The sequence below is a fragment of the Phasianus colchicus genome, chromosome 2 (assembly GCF_987193195.1).
Source record: "Phasianus colchicus chromosome 2, bPhaCol1.hap1.1, whole genome shotgun sequence".
NCBI lineage: Eukaryota > Metazoa > Chordata > Aves > Galliformes > Phasianidae > Phasianus > Phasianus colchicus.
Window position 1 is genome coordinate 20,444,389 of NC_143437.1, and position 20,018 is coordinate 20,464,406.

General features: G+C 35.4%; 1 protein-coding gene across 1 annotated transcript in view; it reads left to right on the top strand.

Moving 5' to 3' along the window:
* Positions 1-20,018, top strand: part of USH2A (usherin) — a 389,040-nt gene that overhangs the window by 237,541 nt on the left and 131,481 nt on the right. The window contains exons 39-40 of the mRNA XM_031595830.2: positions 15,278-15,428; positions 15,603-15,745. Coding sequence (XP_031451690.2) covers positions 15,278-15,428; positions 15,603-15,745 — 294 coding nt within the window. The remainder of the gene's footprint in view (positions 1-15,277; positions 15,429-15,602; positions 15,746-20,018) is intronic.

Here is a 20,018-nt window from a genome sequence, read left to right on the forward strand (position 1 = left end):
GGCAAAGTGTGTAAATTGTCCATTCTAGTTCCTCTCGTCCAGAAAGATGATTTCATGGGGATATAAGGGTAGGATTGCAAAAGCACTTGTGTGTAAAACTGGGAGTTGCTCTAATGAAACAGTAATTCTTCTCTAATCTCTGCAGTATTGATCTGATTGTCATTTTCATTAGTTCTACTTTCTTCTTTTATTCCCCTCTCCCTTTCTGTTCAGCACATTCTTCAGCATTATTCTTGTGCTCATTCTTGTTTCTGAATGGTTGCTTTTGGTGCTCTAGGTGGTAAGAGAAGTTAGAGGAGCTCTCATTCCTTAGAGATAATGTCTTCAGGCTCTGGCAATGGAAGGCACAGAGCTGCCCATTTTTCTGCTGTAATTTTCTAAATTACAGCCAACTGGGGCTCAGCCTAACTTCACGCATCATAAGGAACCACCTCAGGGCTGCTTTAAACTGTACCCTTCCCACATTCCTATTTCTAAAGCTGGAGACTGGCAGAAGGCAGAGGCATTCAGATGCTTATTCCTTGGTCTTATTGGCTCCTTCCCTTTGCCTTGCATACAGCTTTTTGCTTTTTTTTTTTTTTTTTTTGGCTAGGAAGATCCACTGTAGTTTCATGTTCCAAACAGCAGGGCTGTTTTTTCAGCTCTTTGCTTTCTGTTTTCTGGAGCTGCATGAAACAGAGCAAGATGATCAGAATTGCAATTTTAGTTGCCCAGGACATGGATGGTTCTGCTTGGTTGGGGAATGACAGATGAGAAAGGGAGAGCTGTGCAACAGCTTGAAATAGCCCATAGATCATCTATAAGCAGGCAATTAACCTTAGGGTGGAGGTCTCAGTCCAGGTCTTTCCAAAACCTTAGCATGGGTTCCAGGCAGTATTTAAGATCTCATGGAAGAAATCTGTGGTAGAGCAGATTTCATGCTGGAAAACTACAGCTTGGTTGTTCTGAAAACTATAGAAATACATAGAAGTGGGGAAAGCAGCCTGAGATTTAGCAACAAATCTCTATTTAAAATGATTCTATTTATCACATAAACCTATTTCAGACCAATTTTAATTACATATAGAGAAGAAAATATTTAGATGAAGCATGCAGTTTTTACATAAGTCTTGAACCTGTTCATGCATTCTTTTATTCTGTGTAAATCTCATCTAGATTGTTCTCTACTCTAACTAAAGTCAACATTCTTTATGCAATAAACTAGCCTCTTTCTGCTATGTAAAGAATTCTATAATAAAATGATATTTGAATTCCTAGTGAAACATACAGAAGACTTTTGAAAAATGATACCATTAATTTTGTCTTTTAAACCATTTTCCAGACATATGCAAGTCTTAGGAACTGGATCAATTTTTGTGTTACTTTGTTAGTTTGATATATACTGTTTTTCTAAAAAGTTCACTTTAATATATTTATTCTTGACAACTCATTCCCCTATAGGTTCCAGAATAAAAGTGCATTTTCATAAGCTGTCAGCAAAGGCAAGTGTCTATGGGTTTGTTGTTGTTGTTATTTTAAGCAATATTTTCTGTACTTGAAGCACCTAAATTATGACAGTTATCTGTTGATCATAAAACATTTGATTAAAGTGACATTTTTTGAAGCTACTTTGCACAATTGAGGACATCTTGAAATCCCTGTTTTCAATGAATTCTGCAAGGCTCCAGGAAAGTTCTGCCAGCTTGTTTACATATTCTTATACTTTGTTGAGGGGAAAACATTAAGGATGTATCAAGATATTCCTGATGGCTAAGTGTAGGTATGGTCAAATAGCCATACTTTTCCTTCCTTTAGGTAGAAATATATATAGGGATGTTCTTTTTAAAACATCATATCCATAGAAATGCTTTTCTTAAAAATAGCTAATATTCAGGTGGTTTTTTGTTCAGTTTAGAAATAGAACTGAAATTGAATTTAAGAAATTAAACTTCTGATCTGAATTCTTAAATTGCACTTCAAAATTATTTTTCCATTATAACGTTATTTATTTGCTCTGGTGATGTTTTTCTTTTTACTTCTTTTTCCTCATACATTGCTCCTCATTTCTGAGTGCAGTAGGGGAAATAAGCTGCTCTTCTTCCTTATGGAGAGAAGGGGGAGAAAAGAAAAAATGGATGAGAATAGGTCATTAGAGTCACCATTTTTCCCCTGGTGTCCCTATAAGATAATGCACTTATATGCTACTTACCATCTTACATCAAAGGTCACCATTGGATTCCATAGTCCTTAGTCATTTCTGACTTTGCACACTTTTTCCTTACTGTGCTTTTTAAAGTTTTTCTGTCTGCATGCATGTGCAGATACGCACAAGCAAATATGTGTATAACTGTTCATGTGTACTGGATTTTAGCCTGTTTCCCTTTGGATCTGTATTCAGGTGTGACTTAGGATTCTGACAAGGGACTACCCTTTTAGGAAGATTAATTCCTAATTATTTAGTAAAATAAGAGAGAAAAGAAATTAATGTCTTTCATATTACTTTTGGAGATGTCCAGGATTCAACTATATTAATTCTTACTATTTTTATACTGAGATACTTCTATAATTTTTACAGGTGTTTTCTGGTTTAGCATTCCAGAAGGCTTATTATTGTTATTCCCATTTTACAGATAAGTTTGCAAATAGAAAAATAGGCCAGGGAAGGTAAAGAGACTTTGTATTCATTCTAGCACTGACAAGTATGATACACACATCAAAAGGTCTGGCAGGCTCTCTTCTTCCCAAGCTTAGACTACAATTGCCTCTTCACAAAAGTGCTACCAAAGTTGAATGTGGCTACTCTGTACACACACAAAAAAACAAACAATTCAGATTGACTGCTTTGTGATTTTCTAAACAGCTCTTATAAAGCATGTAGAAAGAAAAGAAACAAATTGAAAAGACATCATGATATAGAGAAAGAACACATCTCATCCCTCTTTTCTCTTTCACCAAAGTGGTGAATCTTCTTACATACTAAGAACGGTACTTGAGATAGTTATTCCTAAGAAACTGATAGTGCTGTCCAGAAAACTGAACAAGATGTTCCTGATGATTGTAATCTGAATTAAGTAGCTGTAAATTTTCTGTGATAAAGATAGAGCCATTTCAATCTGTGCTCTAAAAATGGGAAAAGGAGAGGAAATGTTCTCTACCTCTTAACTTCCTTTCAAAAGTCTGTTTAGTAGAGAATAAGCATTGCCAAGGTATTTACTTTATCTCAATATATGGTGCAGTTTGGAGTAAATGCTGTGATGTGGCAAAATACAGACAATCTGGTTTGCAATTGAATAAGGTTTGATGACTGTTAATCAATTAGACTACCCAATTTTGAACAAGAAAATAGTAGTCAAGGTCTTTTCAGTAAAAGCTACTTGGGAACAGAGCATTCATTGTTTTATATTGACAACCTTCCACCAATTTCAGCACTAGCTGAAGAATTGAAGCTAAGAGTTAATTCATATAAATGGTTTATTACAAATAAGCATTAACTGATGAGCAGCTATTTAATAATGTGGTATGAATATTTCTGTGTGGATGGGTCAGGTATAAAAGGCTGTTAATCGTTTTACCGTATTCATCAGACAGGTAAACTGTGTATTTTGCACAGATTGTGTGAATAAGTTTGTCTGAATTACTTTCCATTCACTTTAAATAGGAAATATTTTGCTTCATTGGATAACATATTTCTGTCAATTGAAATGCTTTTTTTAGTGGGGAGCCAATCCATAATGACACGTAGTGATTTTTGCAATCATTCTATGGAACAGAGATGTCACCTTTCGTGTTCTCCCGCACGTTATCTCTGTTAGACCATTGTCCAGAAAAAAAAAAAAGGAGATCTGGATTGCTCAACCTGAAGTGACTAACATTCTCATCTCCGATCTTCCAGGGCAGCATATTAATCTCTTGGTTTATAAGGAAGGAAGACAGGATATAGTCAATCTCTCCTATTGAAAGTCTGTTGCTATGCCAAAAAATAAAAATAATAATGCCTTATTTTTGAGTGAGGTGATGGGACAGGCACAATTGTAACCCAGGGATGCAGGTACTTCTCTGGTCTAGATGAGGCATGTGCAGCAAAGGAGGAAGGGTAGAATGTCTTGGCTTCCAGGCATTCATGGACCTGGGCATACAGTGTTCATTGGTGGTGATACTCAGCATGAGTATCAGAATGTGATTCTATTGTTAGTTTCTAATACAGTGTAATTCATTGATACTGATGCTGCTGTGCTAGACTCTAACATGAAGTGACAGCCATAGCATTACAGTTGGCAATTTTGAGAAATGATAAGAATTCTTGTTTACTCTGTAAATGTGATAGTTTGAATTTGTCAGACTTGGCCTCATGTGTTACATAAGAGAATAATATACAGCGTTTTTGTGCTTCCCTAATTATAGTAGTTTTATTTCCAGAACTAAATTCCTGATTCTGTTCTTTGGCACTGCACAGATTAGTGCCCTTAGAGTTCTGTATGTTGATTAGTGGTAGGATTTGATTGTATTAAGAAAAACATTCTATACTGTTAATGATGACAGATACAATTAAATTATTTCTTTGCTATTTTCTTTTATGTTCACACATTTTGCCCATTAATATTGATGGGCTTTAGAAGGTTGAGCACATACTGAGAGGGAAGCAAGCCCCTGAATGTTGTATTTTGCTCTTTGTGGAGCTGACAATATAATTTTATGTCTAAATGTAGGGAAAGCTGCTGACAATTTTTATACATTAAATTATAACTGAGAACTAATTCAAGGATCAAAGATGCTCTTTGGGAGAGATCACTTTAGTGGTAGAAAAAATGATTACTTTTTTCCCAGTCTCATATATTTGTACTGTACGTCTTGGAAATACCATTCCCTACAGTTTCTGAATCTTGATGTTTAATTTAACACAAAGGTCTTTGAGCAGCACAATGGGAGGGGGGCTTCTGCTAGTAAAACCTCATAGAAAGAAATTGAAACGTACATGTTTTTTCTCATTTATCAAAGAAGTGCAAAAATCTAAACTGACATTTTATATCAAATGAATTATGAACTGTGTACTTTGTACCTAAGGGAACAACAACTAAATTAGACTTCTGTTAAAGAGAGAGAGAGAGAGGAAAAAATAGGCTTTTAATAAAATATACAGTCATTTTTGGTATTTTGTCTGAACCTGACAAATTCTGTGCTTTGCAAGAGGAAACTAGAATGTAGGCTACTTCAAAGGCTATATGCTTTGAATGTCTTGCAGTGAATTGAGAATCAGGCATTCAAGTCAGAATTTCTACTTAATAAGTATTGTTGGTTTGATATGTTTGTTTTCAGCCTTTTCTGAATCAAGTCAACTGGCAAAGATAACGTGCTTTCTAATAACTTGAAGACCAAAGCAAACAGTAAATGACTTTTTTATTATTCTTCCATTTGTGAGAATATGTTTGTTACTGAAAAAGATTTACAGGGAGCCAAATTTTAGAAGACACTTGATTGACATGTGAGAGGTAAATTTTCAAGGAGTAACGTCTGATGTATTTTAAGGGCATGACTTAAGAGACATTGTCTTCAACTGAGCAACTTTTCTTCTCACCAAAGAAAGGACTTCCCTTAAAGTTAGAGTTTGTATAGTTTATGAGATTTTGTACACTTGCAATTTCTGTATTTCCTTCATGAATTTCAGTGGGAATATATTTATTTCAGTTCATTGACATAGAAGACACTTTGATATTGTTGTGATAAGCACCTACACCTTAGGGAAAACTGGAAATGAGAAGCTAAAATTCCATGGTTTCTTTGACAGCATATTCCCTAGTGTACTCCCATGGTGCTTTTTGATATATGAACAAAATATCCAAGAACTCTCATTGCTTTTCTCATATGTCATATACATATATTTCATAAAGATATGTTTCAGAAGATTAAGAAAGTTATAATGTATAAAAGCTTTCAGAAACTGCAAACTCCTTGTAGAAAGCAAAAGTGTATGAACAGTGAATGTGAGAATGTCATACTATGAACATATAATAAAACTTGAAACACAGCAAGACCAACTATACTTGTAGCTTTTTATATCAGTAAAACCGAGAGACTTGAAACAAAACCAAAGCTGTAATGTGTTATATTAATGATGGAACAACTTCAGCTGAGATATCCAAATATTGCTTCCTTGGGTATGAATATATTTTTGTCTTTAGACAACCTAAGCAAAGTTGACACTCCCAATAGTGATAAAAAAAAAAAAAATACAAAGCCATCCAACCCTTTAAGTCCACTATGAAGAATGGTTTATTACTGGTATAAACAATGGCATTAGAGATACTTCTACGGAAAAATAAATGGTTTATTTTTCCTCATTTGTAACTAGATTTTATTTTTAGTATTCAACAGTACTTTTTAAACAAAGATCTTTGTTCTTTCTGTTTACTAATCATAGTACTCAACAGTATTTGATTCAAAACACATTCAGATAAACATGTAAATGCCACTGGAAATATGGCATTGTAAATGCCTATTTCTCTGTATCGGAAAGGGAAGGTGAAGAGGTGGCAGCTGAAGTGGGTGCAGTATCTTGAGGTAGCCACAACAGAAATCTGGTTCACTCCAGGCATTCTATAGATTCAGTCTGCTCCACTGTCCAAGGAGATGAGGGGGATGAGGACAATAGGAACTACAACTATTGGACCAAATAAACAGTTCCTTCTTTCTCAACATTTGCCTCTGAATTTCCTTATAAAAATCACATCTGTTGTGGTTTTCTTTGTTTATGGTTATCACATACAACATAAAAGAAGTTGATTAGGAGCTGTGAAAGAAGTCCAGCTTTGTGTTGCCTGGATAGTTATCCAGGAACATTGTTGAAACTCCTTTTCCTATTCTTTCTTAAATGAAGAAAGGATTTGAGGGGAATAATGTCAATTGCAGCTTCAGATGCTTCATATCCAAAAGGTAGTCCAGTGACCTGGATCTCATGATACACAGTATGTTCAGGATATAATGAAACTGTGCTACCCACTGTGCATAGTGATTCCCTGAAACCAGCTAATCAGTCATCTTGTCAGATCCATTTTCTATTTATGGACACTCTCAAGCTGGGATTCCATCATAAATGGCAGTATCATCATATGCATTGCACAGAAATTTATGGATTAAAAATAAATCTTATTGAGGATCCAATTTATTTGCAAACCTGTATTGTTCTCCTGCCTACGCTTAGGAATATATAAACTCATGCTCTGTTGAAGTACACATCAGTGGCAGAGTAGATAATTCTGTGAGTGGTAGTCCATGGGCCCATTCATACTGCAGCAGTATGCACACTGCCCGCATTTGAACCAGAAATCTTATTTGATTTAAATATTTGTATCTTTTCCATTATCTCACTTTCTTTTTCAGTTAGGTAGCCCCATTTTCGTAGTTTCTCTCGATATATTCAGTGAAGATAGGGCAATAATCATTTGCAAAAGACACATCCACTTGCCCTTGTGAAGTGCTGCTTTCTGGTTTTGAATATCCTATGTCACTCTTTTGCTTTCAGTCATAGAATAAAAAATATAGTATACCAGAAATTCATTTTCAGCAGACCTCAACTGAACACTTCAGAGATATCCATGCCCTTTTCATTTGTTCCTCCTTCATCTTCTCTGATGTTAGAGAACCTTATTGAATTATTAGGCTGAAAAAGTGTTAATTATGAAATCATCTTGTTTATTTTCTTTTCATGCCTTATTTCTGGTTAAGATGTTTGTTTAATCCAATAGGGATTTTCTGATTTAAAATCTTTCTGCAGCAGCTTGATCCTGTTACTATACGTTCTTTTTCCCCAGGGCACTGATTCTCTGTCTTTGTAAAGTTTTTTGTGTGACACTGGAGATTACCATCTGTATTTATTACCTTGCTCTCTTCTACTCTTTAAGCCACATAGGTTTAGACTTTCTCCCCTGGAACTTTTCCAAGCAATAATGACCTCATTTGCTTTTTTTGTTCTTTGTTTCTCTGAAGACTTGCGTATTTCTAAAGCTACCAAAATTTCTTACGAAGGTTGATCCAGACCCTACCCACCTCCTTTATCTGCTTCCCAAGATTGGGATCTCCTTGCAATCAGTCATTGATTAACTAAGAGCTTAGCTCTTTCATCTGTTGTCTCAGAGCTCATCTGGTGCTCCTTGCCATCACAGAAAATGACTATTCTGCCTTCCTACCATCTCTACCATAAAGGTTGTGAAGCCTTTCAGGACTTCCTCAAGTGGACTATTCATTTCCTCTGTATTTCTTTGGTGTAAGTAGCTAACTCACCATATTTTTCACCTCACCACAGCAGGAGTAGCCATGCTCAAAATCATATTGTAGCTACTGTTTTTCTAGCTTTCACCATCTTCTAGAAAGATTGGCCCTTACAGTTTGACTGCTGAAACCTCAGAAATATATTTGTTCCAGGAATGTGAATTTTTATGTCACAGTGTATTCTCCTTCTCTGGCTCCTGTGTCAAATTGGAGGGATAAACATCAGTGCTATCTATTGGGAATAATTACATTTCTCTGTCATTTTTAAGTTTAGTATAAAAAATTAAGTCATAATCAGATGTGAGCATCAAAGGTCAGATTCCTTGATTAGTGCCTTCCATCTGATTCATATGCTAAGTTTTTATCCCTGATTCCTGAAATGCATTTCAAATGGCTATTGATGGAAAGGTTGAAATCTTCCTGAATAATTATCTATGGTTATTGCTCTGGTGGGGACATCATCTTAGCTATAGAAATTGTAGCTACCTAAGAACTGGTTCATTTCAAATATGATAGAAAGTACAAAAAGCTTGCCTGCAGATCTTTGAAGTTATACCATCAACATTAAGAAGGAAACTAGTCCAGAGGCTCCTTGCCAACACTCTGTGAAGCTACCAGCAGCGATCAATGTGAAAGATACTCCAACTGCCTTTGGCCAGAGCTCTCTGCCCTCTGATGTCAGTTGTAAGGGAAGCTGCAAGATTCTGAGGATGATTTCAAAAGCTCTCATCTGCTTCCTCTCCAAAAAGAAGAACAAATGAAATAAAGAAATCCTGAAATTCACTTCTGAAGCTGCTTCATGCTGGAAGCTGAAGATATTATATGAAGGATGAACATAATCTTGTTCCTTCTCCTCTTATCACGTGTATTCCTTCACATAAGCGAAGATCAATGCTCGCTCAAAGAGATATTTCATTTTGCAGGAAACTTAAGTCGTGTGACCCACTAGAGTTTTTTTGTTTAATTGTAATTTCTGTCTGATTTCGTAAAACCAATTCTTACATTTTTCCTCGCAGTCTTCACAGTCTTTTTTTTTTTTTTTTGTGGTATGACAGTGACTGGCTAGTCGTCCTTTTAACTTCTCTGGTGAATAAATAGTTTTACTATGCAGTTATAAATGCTATTCAATGTCTTTATTACAGATATTATAATCATTAATCCCTCAGTTAATCGCTTCTTGGCATTCTTTTGTATCTTTTAAAGTTTAGCAGATTTCCTACTGAGTAGCCTGGGTAAACTTTCTAGAGAAGAAAGACAGATTACCTCTTAAGTAAATGTAAAAAAAGGCAAGTCTAAAAGACTTTTTTATACTATTGATTTCAGTAAAAAATAGCATTTAGGAAAGGCATCTCTTAGACCCATTTTTACTTGAGACTCATGTCTTGATGTTGATGAGAAAAAATATCATAAAAAGCAGGCTGATTTTGTTTTCTTTTAAAAAGTATTAATGAGGAAATAGGTAAGCCTGCTCTGGGATTTTATAAGATAATTGTATTAAAGTTCAGGTCTGTAGGCCAAGGAGTAAGCCTGAGTTGGTTTTCTGGGTGTTGCTAAAATTGTATTTTGCAGCTTGAAATACCAGATATTGCAAGTGAAGGAAAATTTGCAGTTAAAGCTCACATGATTAATGCAGATCAATACAAATTTAAAATGTTAGAACCTGCTATTTTTGTTTTTCTGAATGTTATTCTACCTAATAAGTAATATTAATGCTGAAAGCTAGCAAATCTACAAAGCAACTCCTTTTCAATTGAAATTACTACTATAGCAGATCAATAACACAGGATAGATCATGAAGAAAGATCAAGATGTTTTTATACCCTGTTTATAATTATACCTCTGAAAATAAAATTTCAGGAACATGAAGTGCAAACAGGTTTTGATTTACTTGCACTATGAAAATTAAGCCATAGCTTCATGTCTCTTAAGTTGCTTTGTCACAAAACAAAGCTTTCTTTACTTTCTGAGCCCCAGAGTGGGAAAAGCATGAAGGTCACCACAGGTTTTCCTCATTGTGTATTCCAAAATACATTGACATACGTTAAATGGGATTGTGCAACAAAGTTAAAATAGGGCTATGTTGTTCCTGGTAGATGTATTACTAGAGAGAATAGTATCTGTAACTGAAAACATAAATCAGTGAAATTACAAGATTAAAAAGAGTATCCAAGAATACTCTGTATCTTGATTAGATGTAAGACAGTGTGGAGGAGAATGTGCATTAAATGAAAAATCAAAACTAGTTTGTGTATTCACTATGCACTGAGTAGGAAAGATGACTGGGAAAAGAGGGTTAAAAGACAAACCAGTGAAGATATGAAACAGGAAAGAAAAAAAAAAAAAAGCAATCTTGCTAACAGATAAAGGTTTATAACTAGCATGCCCTTCTAGTGATGACACAGGGCCCAACATCATGGCTTGTCTTTCTGTTAAATGAAACAAAACACATGCCCATGGTCAGAATTACGGTGAACACAATATCTGGAATTATTTGGACTGCACAAACAACTAGATAACAGGCATACCTGGAAAATCAGGAGAAACAAATGTCAAATTGCAGAACAGATTGCCATAAAAAGTGTTGTAATGAGATGATCTCAGTATGGGCACCTAAAATAGAAAATGAATCAGGAGTATCTAACAACCAATGTAATGAGATAAAGAAATGGGATTTGTGAATTGAACCTGGAAAAGAGTGAGTAGCCATGACTGAGCAAGACATTCATCTAAGCACAGTCTGACTGCAACTGTTCCTTTGTGTTATGGTACAAACAGCAGAGTATCTACTTTAATTCCCCTGTAGTTAAATATCTGCAGTTATAATTTGTATACATGTGTATGAAAGATATTTAGATAAGATGTGCTAAATATTTCATACAAATAGATGTAGGGAATTGTAGAGTTACACTTGCATACTTCCAATTATATCTGCCTATCTGAAGATATTATGGATATCCAGTATTTGTCTGATAACTCTTAAATGTGGTGTCACTTCACCAAAGTTGCACTGAGTTTATATCAAGTTGCTAGATACCGAAACAAACTCTTCTGATTTTTCTTCATCTTATTAAAGAATAATTGTACAGACATTTTTTTAATTGTTTACTGTCCAAATATTTCACTTCTGCTAGTTCTTCCTAAAGTCTGCTTTCAGATAATTTAAATTTCAAGTATGTTATGATAAGCATTATGAATATTTCTCCAAAAATTAGGCAACTGTTTAATACAGTTGCCCTCACATAAATAATTACATATGAAGCTGCGGACTACTGTATGTGCTATTTAAGATGAAGAAATTGAAGCAAAAAGTTAAAACGGTTTTCAAAGATCACTTAGCAGTGAAGTAGGAATCTGATCTTTCTTGACTCATCTGTGTGTACCTATGTGTCTAGAATACAGTATATGATTGTCAGATTGTAGCATTCTATTTTTTATTATTTTGTGGAGTTATTAATTAATATTCTGATTACAATTGACATCTGATTAAATATTTTATTCTGCCTTTGTAATTTCTTCAAACAAAGTCCGACTTTCTGCCCTGCTAAGTGAGGATTTACTAGTAAAGTTGTTGTTTCAGTAGGCTGCAAGTGGAGTGGTTGCCTCCTGAGGGCAATATTAAAGCTTGGAGGGAAGCTTTTTGAGCAACATTGCATCTTAAAGGCAATATATCAAGCTGTTAGGTACATGGATCTTCTGTTGAGAAATTTTCAGTAGAATTATTGCTGGTTGCCACTTGTTACTTGGGTAGTAAGGAGTCTCTTGAGAATATGGATTGAGCAAAAAGGGTTAAATTGAGGGAAACATTGCACTGAAGACTCTGTTGATGAGGATTGTTTGAAACAGTGAACAAATGGACTGTATGCAATTTAGAATTGCCAGATTTGGATGTAAGTGCTCTTTAGTTTTAATGATCAAAATGTAATTATTTTTACAGAGCACCTTTTTTCATTATGACTCAGCAGAGGCGCCAAAATTGTATAGTCCTACCCAGTTCCTTTTTGGAAGAACGTAGTAAGGACATTCTCTTCAAGCTACAGGAATCTTTTTGGATGGAATAAATTTGCAGAATATTCTAATGTGTTTGTGTGAAAGTCGTGAGGTAGAGTTCTTCTACAGGTTAGTTGACTTTCAGAGAAGAGATTTGTCCAATTTTTCTACTCTTCCCTATGTTGGGCTTTTGTTGGTAGAAGAGATTTGAACATTTAGCTGAGATTACCTTTGCCATTAAAATAACATCTGCACTGTGAGTTGTTATTGACATTTAGACAGCTACATCTTTGTTTTTTGATGAGCATTCCTGTATCACTGTAATAACCATCACTATACGTACATAAAGATTAATCAGAGCTTTTACTTTTCGCATCTCAGGGAGCTTTACAAAGAAGGATAAGTATTATTATCTGTATTTAACAGATTGAGAAAGAGGGACAAAGGTGAAGTGATGTGTCCTGACAGAGCTGGAAATTTAACACTTTTGCTTCCTCACTGAGTTGCTCACATTGCCTCCTCAATAACAGTATGAACTTTGGCTTCCTGGTGAATTTATAACTCAGCTAATTAAATTCATTGTTAGGTGTAGCTTCTCTGCTATGTAGAGAACTTTTGTGTGCACTTAAACAATTGGTGTGTTTTAACCTGCAGATAGTTTTTAATGAGACAGTACCCTGCTTTGAAGGGACATTGAGTCTTTCTTTTAGTGTCAGCTTATGTAAACACTTTAATATCCTCTAATATAAGTTTTTATAATTGTGCTGTCTTTCTTGTTGTGGATGAGCTTGCCTGGTAACAACTTCATGAAACACTCTATGACAGGAAAAATCTTGTACTTTTTTAGAACAGGGAGATGTGAAGATGGCTCTGAAATTTTGAAATACTTGATACTAAGACTACCTCATCTCCGATCTTATCCATGTCTTCTCTATGAGATAATGTTTTTCTGAAAGCCTTGCTGTATTTTATATCCATAAACTCAAAAATCCTGTATTGCAGAAAGAAGGGTCCAAGGGCAGCCAGGTTGGTTGAACCCCTGAATTTTTATGTTGCCCTTTTCAGACTAACAGAGAGAAGGGGAAGGGAGTTAGGGAAACTGGAGATCTTTGTCCACTTCATCATCTGGAAGAGTGTTGGAGGGTTAGGTGCCAGTTTTCAGTAGTAGAATACTTGGAAATAACTCTCAGATATGCCAGCAGAGAGCTTTTGTTTAAAAAAAAAAAAAAAAAGAAGGAAGGAAAGGAAAGGAAAATTCTTTTAAATTCTTTTGCGTATGAAAATGGTACAGGGACTGGAGAATCTATTCTACAAAGACAGGCTGAAGGAACTGGGCTTGTTCAGCCTGGAAAAGAGAAGGCTGCAGGAAGAGCTCATTGCAGCCTTCCAAAAGGAGTTTGGAAGGAAAAGGAGTTTATAAACATGAAGGAAATCAACTTTTTACATGGATAGATGCTGATCGGACAAGGAAGAATGGTTTTAATCTAAAGGAATGTAGATTTAAATTAGATGTCAGGGCGAAGTTTTTATGGAGAGAGTGGTGAGGTGCTGGTACAGGTTTCCAAAAGAGGTTGTGAATGCCCTCTCCCTGGAGGTGTTTAAGGCCAGGTGGTATGAGGTCCTGGGCACTCTGATATAGTACTTGATCTAGTGCCTGGGAACTCTGCCTGTAACAGGGAGGTTGGAACCTTGAGGTCCCTTCCAATCCAAGCCATTCTATGATTCCACTAGTGGTTCCTGAACTTAAGGGAAAGGGAATGAGTCTCCGGATTGCTGCAATCCATGTCTTGTACACTTCTATAAAATATAATTTGGAACTGGATATGAAGAATTTTGAAGTTCCCCAATCATAAGCATGAGTAATCAGCATGAAACGCATCATACATATTTTTGGGTGCCTGTGTCAATATAAAAAAATGTGGTATATGACTGGTAATTTTTTTTCAGAGTAGATGCCATCCTTCCATCTGTTCCAGGGAGTGTAGAATTTGGACAGTGTTTCACGAAGTCTGTTACTTTCCCTTTTTGTAACTGCCTCATAAATGAAGATCATAAAACTTACTGTAAAATACTGTTCATTATCTTACAACTTATGCCTTGAGGCTTATAACTGCACCTTGAGTTACAGATCTGCGAGACTGTTTTTTCAATAGAGGGAAAGAAGAAAATAACAGCAACAAAAATACTTGTTGAAAGGACCAAAGAAGGAAGCAAACAGTAACTACTGGACCATGAAAAGCAAAACCATTATACAAGAGATTAAATGACAAAGGCAATAACTTTCTAGTGTTTTAATTCTCTGGAAAAGAGCTACAGACGTGCATTGTATATAAGAGTTCCAGATGTGTTTATGTACAGAAAGTTTCTCCAACAGATTGTTTTCTTTTTAAAGAAAAACAGACAAAGCCATAAACTCCAAGTTGGCATAGTTCTTTATACTGCATACAGTGAAATTTGCAGCAGTTAAAGGTCATTTGTGGCATCATTAGTGACAGATTTTGATCTGCAGTTCCTGGACTTCATAAAAACTAATTTCCTTAACAAAACAGTGAGCTAGAGACTGAGACTTAAGTGAATCTATTTTGATTTCTACCTGAGTACCTTTATTTTTTGTTAAAATTTCATTTGCTTACTTTTAAAATTATTATAAATTTAAGTGCGAGAAGGTAGCACAGTGATAAAAGATCTGATTGATATTAGTCTTGCTCAGTAATGTTTCTGTGAGAATATCTCTAGCTTCTAGGTGTTGCAGAACTGGGCACAAGGAGAAGCAGATAATAAATGGACAGGTGGTAGAGAATATGTTGCCTCTGAATTCCTTTTGGTGTTTGGAGGTTTGCTTTTAGCAAAATGATATTAAGTGCTTTGGAAAAAAGAAAATAAAAAGAAAATCTTAGTTCAGTAGTGAAAATGTTAAACTAAATGGACCGTGTTAACATTGCTGTTGATCCTGAGGAACAGTTTTTCCAGTATATGGAGCGTTTTGTTTCTACCCGGCATATGTTGTCCATGGTTTTCTCTGCTCTAATTCATCCATGCTTTTCGACAGCTCCAGATGGTGTGATGCCTCCGAGGCTTTCATCTGCCACTCCGACCAGTCTTCAGGTTGTCTGGTCTACACCAGTTCGCAACAACGCCCCAGGCGCACCCAGCTACCGACTCCAGATGCGGCAGAGGCATTCTGCTGGTGACATTCTAGAGTACGCAGACCATTGCAAGGCCACCATCAACTGTTGAGCAAGAAAAGTCCTGTTATTTTAAATATGGCTCACCCTTAGGGTGGCTGGTTTTGTTTTCAAGAGACGTAATGTTTTAGTCATTCCTTTCAGCGCTACGATGTTTAAAGCTGTATCTCATGCTACTTTTCTTTGCAGGTTGCTTTCCAGCCCGACTGCTTCCTTACAACACAGCATCAGAGATCTTCAGCCATATACTGAGTATGAGGTGAGGGTGGTTGCCTCCAATGGTTATGGCCATGCTTATAGCAACTGGACTTCAGTGACTACAGCAGAGGACAGTAAGCAGTCCACTCTTATTTAACTCAACTTAGCACAAAATAGAAATAACAGATCAGCTGCCTGTGTACACATTTGGATATCTAGCTTTCTCAGTTAAATGCTAGTAATCTATTTCCTGCCTGAATATGCATTTACAACAATAACTCCTGAGGGCTCAATATCTGTTTTCTTAGATTTTCATAAAATATGAATATTTAAATACATATCTGGGTAAGTAGTGCTTTATTTTTTTTATATAACATCTCTCCATGCATGTGAGTTCATATATGGCTAGTTTAAGTTACGCTAATAAGTATTGCTCTTTAATTGTTTCTCCTTTATATTTGAGGAATTGATTCTAAGTAAATGACTCTAAAAGAAATGCCTCCTATTTATTTCCATGAAAGCTAAAGAACAGCTTTCATATATGTTCCAGAAGAACTGTATAGGAATGAGTGTTTTATGTAGGCCTCTTGCCCCGTATCAAAATCCCAGAAACAGAATTTTAAAATTCTACACCTACTACTTTGTACAAAAATATTTTTTACCTATACTAGCAAGTGATGCCTTTAAAATGCACTTCCTTCCTCCTCCTACTTATAGCAAGAAACAGCACTATGTGAACTATTTGACCAGAGTCAAATAATCTTTGCAATATTAATTAATTAAATAGTCATAGGAGACGGGTTGTATTCAGGTTAAGAATGCATACAAGTTTAATATGATATTCATTTTTGATAAAAGAACAACTAGAATACAAGAAATGAATCTCAACAAAGATTTGCAAGGGTAGATAATGCATCTTCAGTATGTAAAGAAGTTCACAGCTTACTTATATTAGCTAATTACCTACAGGTGTTATATGCAAATAAATATTTACATATTTGGAGCTTGAGTAGGTTTTTCAGATAAATTTCTTTGGTGAATTATTTGTTCAACTTCAAAGAAAATTGTTATCCATTTGTGAAAGCACGTTTTCTTTCAAGTTGTTTTCTCAAAATATACAGCTATCCATTGAGAGAAAGGACAAAAACTAAGTTGTGTCACGAGCACCGAATGTTTACTGTAACAATGGTTCATGAGCATCAGGTTAAATTTACAGTCCCAAATACAGATGTCATACCAGTGTAAAACAGAGCAACATCCTAAGGCACTTTGGTGTGCAGGTAGTAAAGATGAAATAGTAATGAAGATAGTAAGTTAGGATTTTATGTTATATCATCAACTTCACCCCAATATATTTCCCATTCAAAATGTCTTGCTTTCTCATTCAGGCAAGATATAAAAGGAAAAATCTCTTTATAATATACTTAATTTCTCAAAAATTTGCTACATGTTCATCCATCACAGACAAAAAAAAAAAAAAAAACACTTTTCTGGGGAAAAAAAAACCAAAAAGTCAGCTATTAGATACCATACTACAGAGTAAGATTAAATTAATATGTTTCTTTTTTTTAAAAAGGCAGATTTTGTGTATGTATATACAGTTAATTCCAGATTTGTTATGTAATATTGCTCAAAGACTGTATCAAATGCAAAATCCAACCCAGAATCCAACCGAAAAGGCTCTATTGAGATGCTGGCACCTCTTTGTTAAATCAAGGAACTGTTGAACAAACTCCATCGCATGAGTCTGCAGGACATAAAACTGTTAATATGGAAAGTGATGGGACTGGCAATGACAAACTCAGTTTCAGACCACTAGATCACTATTTTGAATTAACAAAGATCAGTGGGAATGAAAAGTTTTGTTCAGTTGTCATGCATTTTAGGTATCCTCAAGACAGATAAAACAGTCATATCATTTAATTTAGAATCAACTTCAACTTACATTCTCTGATATCAGTAAATACTAGATCTGCTCTGAAAGTAATGACTCCTATTTCATTATGTTGGCCCATGACATCAGATGTGGATTTTGGTGGTATGGCAGTAGAGGTTAAACCTTCCTGCCAGTATTCTATTACATTTTGTTGCCATGCAACAGATAGGAGCAGTATGACAAAATTATGTCTGACATAGAAGTGCATATGAAAAAAGGTGTGTCATTGAATTTCTCCATGGAACCTTTGACATTCATTGATGCTTGCTGAACTTTGATGGAAACGAAACAGTGGATGTGAGCAGTGAGGCAGTAGTGGTGACACCAGGTCAGCTCTGCTGTTGAAGATTTTTACAAGCATGGCATGCAGGCTCTTGTTCACTGGCAAAAAAGCATAGCTGATAGTGGTGACTAAGCTGAAAAATAGTTTTGCACCTGAGAGTTTGCTCTGTCAAATAGTGTTATTGCACTCTCTGTATTTGTTGTAGTTTCCACTGAAATAAATAAAGTCATTACTTTTGGAGTAACCTACACCTATACAAGTTAGCTGCTTTGTATAACTTGGATGGCATTTGTGCAGCAAGATGAAACATTAACCTCTGCAAAACTCAAATGCAATGATGCCTGAAGTTAGTATGGAAGGTAGTAGATACTTCCAAAGCAAATTTAAATATAAGAATGAAAAATATATAAAATTTATCTACCACTGTTTACACCATCCAAGTATTTTAAGATCAGCAACCCACTTGCTTCTTTAGCTATGGTGCGGTATCCTGTACTGTACCTTAAAAAACCCTTCTGTAGCTCCATTATAAACTGTGTCTCCAAGGGGAAAAATATTTTTCATAAAATGCCATATTCCATTTGTATTTATACTGCTGCAGAATACGTACAGATGTATGGTCTCTAGTATCCAGCAATCATTGTAACTGACCAACAAAAAAAACTTTAATTGATGACAAAGGACTCTGGTGATGGTGTCACTGCAGAGAGCTGCCCTCTGTGAAAGGATGTTCAACTGAGTTGCTTAAGACTGAATGATTTTCACTGAGTATAAGCAGTATTTCTGTCAGGACTTCAATATTTTTCTTATAAAACTGCCTATACTGACAGCTTGTTGCAAAACTACACTTAATTCCTGGGCATGCTAACCAATAGACTTTGACTTTTTAAAGTAACATTTGACAGTAGAAATTTCCTGTATCTCTTGCTCCGGCAAGATATATGTGTGTACTCTGTTCTTATTGAATTCTATGCAGTGATTATATGTCTTTTTTTTTTCACCAAAGATAACATATCTATAGAAATAAAATGCATATATGTGTGTTAATGTGCGTTTGTGCCCCATGGCAGTAAATGTAAATCATCACATCCACTTTTAAAAGAAGTATAATTACATTAGTGCAATCTGATAATTTCACAATATATAGTAAATTTCATATTTTATTTATGAAAAATATTTAGTTATCTAGGAGGATGTTGGAATGATTAAAGAAAAATTAGAAAATGCTGCTGTAAAAGTCTATTATATTTGTCATGTGAAAAGAGCAAAGAAATTTAGAAGAAAATAAACAAGTATTCTAGCTTGTCCTTGGATATCAGAGGGGCTGGGGGCAGCTTAGCTTAGATTCTAAGTGATGTCCTATTCTTTACTATGAATCCGGATGTGTTCAGTATATTGAACAATCAAGATTATGTATTCACAAATAACACTCTGCTCAATTCCTCTAGTTGTGTTCAAATGGGCTCTCATAACCACCCGTAAGGAATTTGACTGTGCCCACTGACAGCTCTCATGAAAACAAGAGTTTATAAATTCCAGTAGTATCATCAAGTCCCCATCCTTGCACGCGATCACAGAATTTGGCCACAGGTCCTCCACCCCTCTCTACCCTCCATGTTTTTTTTTAGAGTCAGCATGCAGACTCCCCTGGTGTTTGCTAACAGCTAAGGCTGTAGGTTGTATTGTTTAGGGAACAGATTATCCAGTGCATTCCACCCCACGGACTTTATCTTCTTTTGAGAGGTGGACATTTCAATATGTCACCTCCAGTAAATATTCTATGGTATCTGGTAATAAAATGTCTTAATGTAAAGATTAGTAGGTTTGAGGTGTTTTTAAGAGAGGAAAAATGCTGTAAATAATTTCCAGATGTTTCCATTTACATGCGCATGGCGCTAGTAACTGATTCCATGCATTTTTTAAACTCTAACCTGCCAGTGACAGATTAGAATAATGTATATATCCTATGAATTTTTTAAAACATGCTAAACATGTTAATAAAAGATGCTCATTCCGGTGATCTTGGTCAGCATAGCATCAAACTATTTACTGCATAATAGAAACAGCTGATGAAATTTCTGGATTAGATCTTTCTTTCAGTAATGTAAGAGTAAATTTATGGTAACTGCTTTGCAGTCAATATATTCACTACTGAACTGAGAGGTCAGTGTATACCATTGAACCAAAG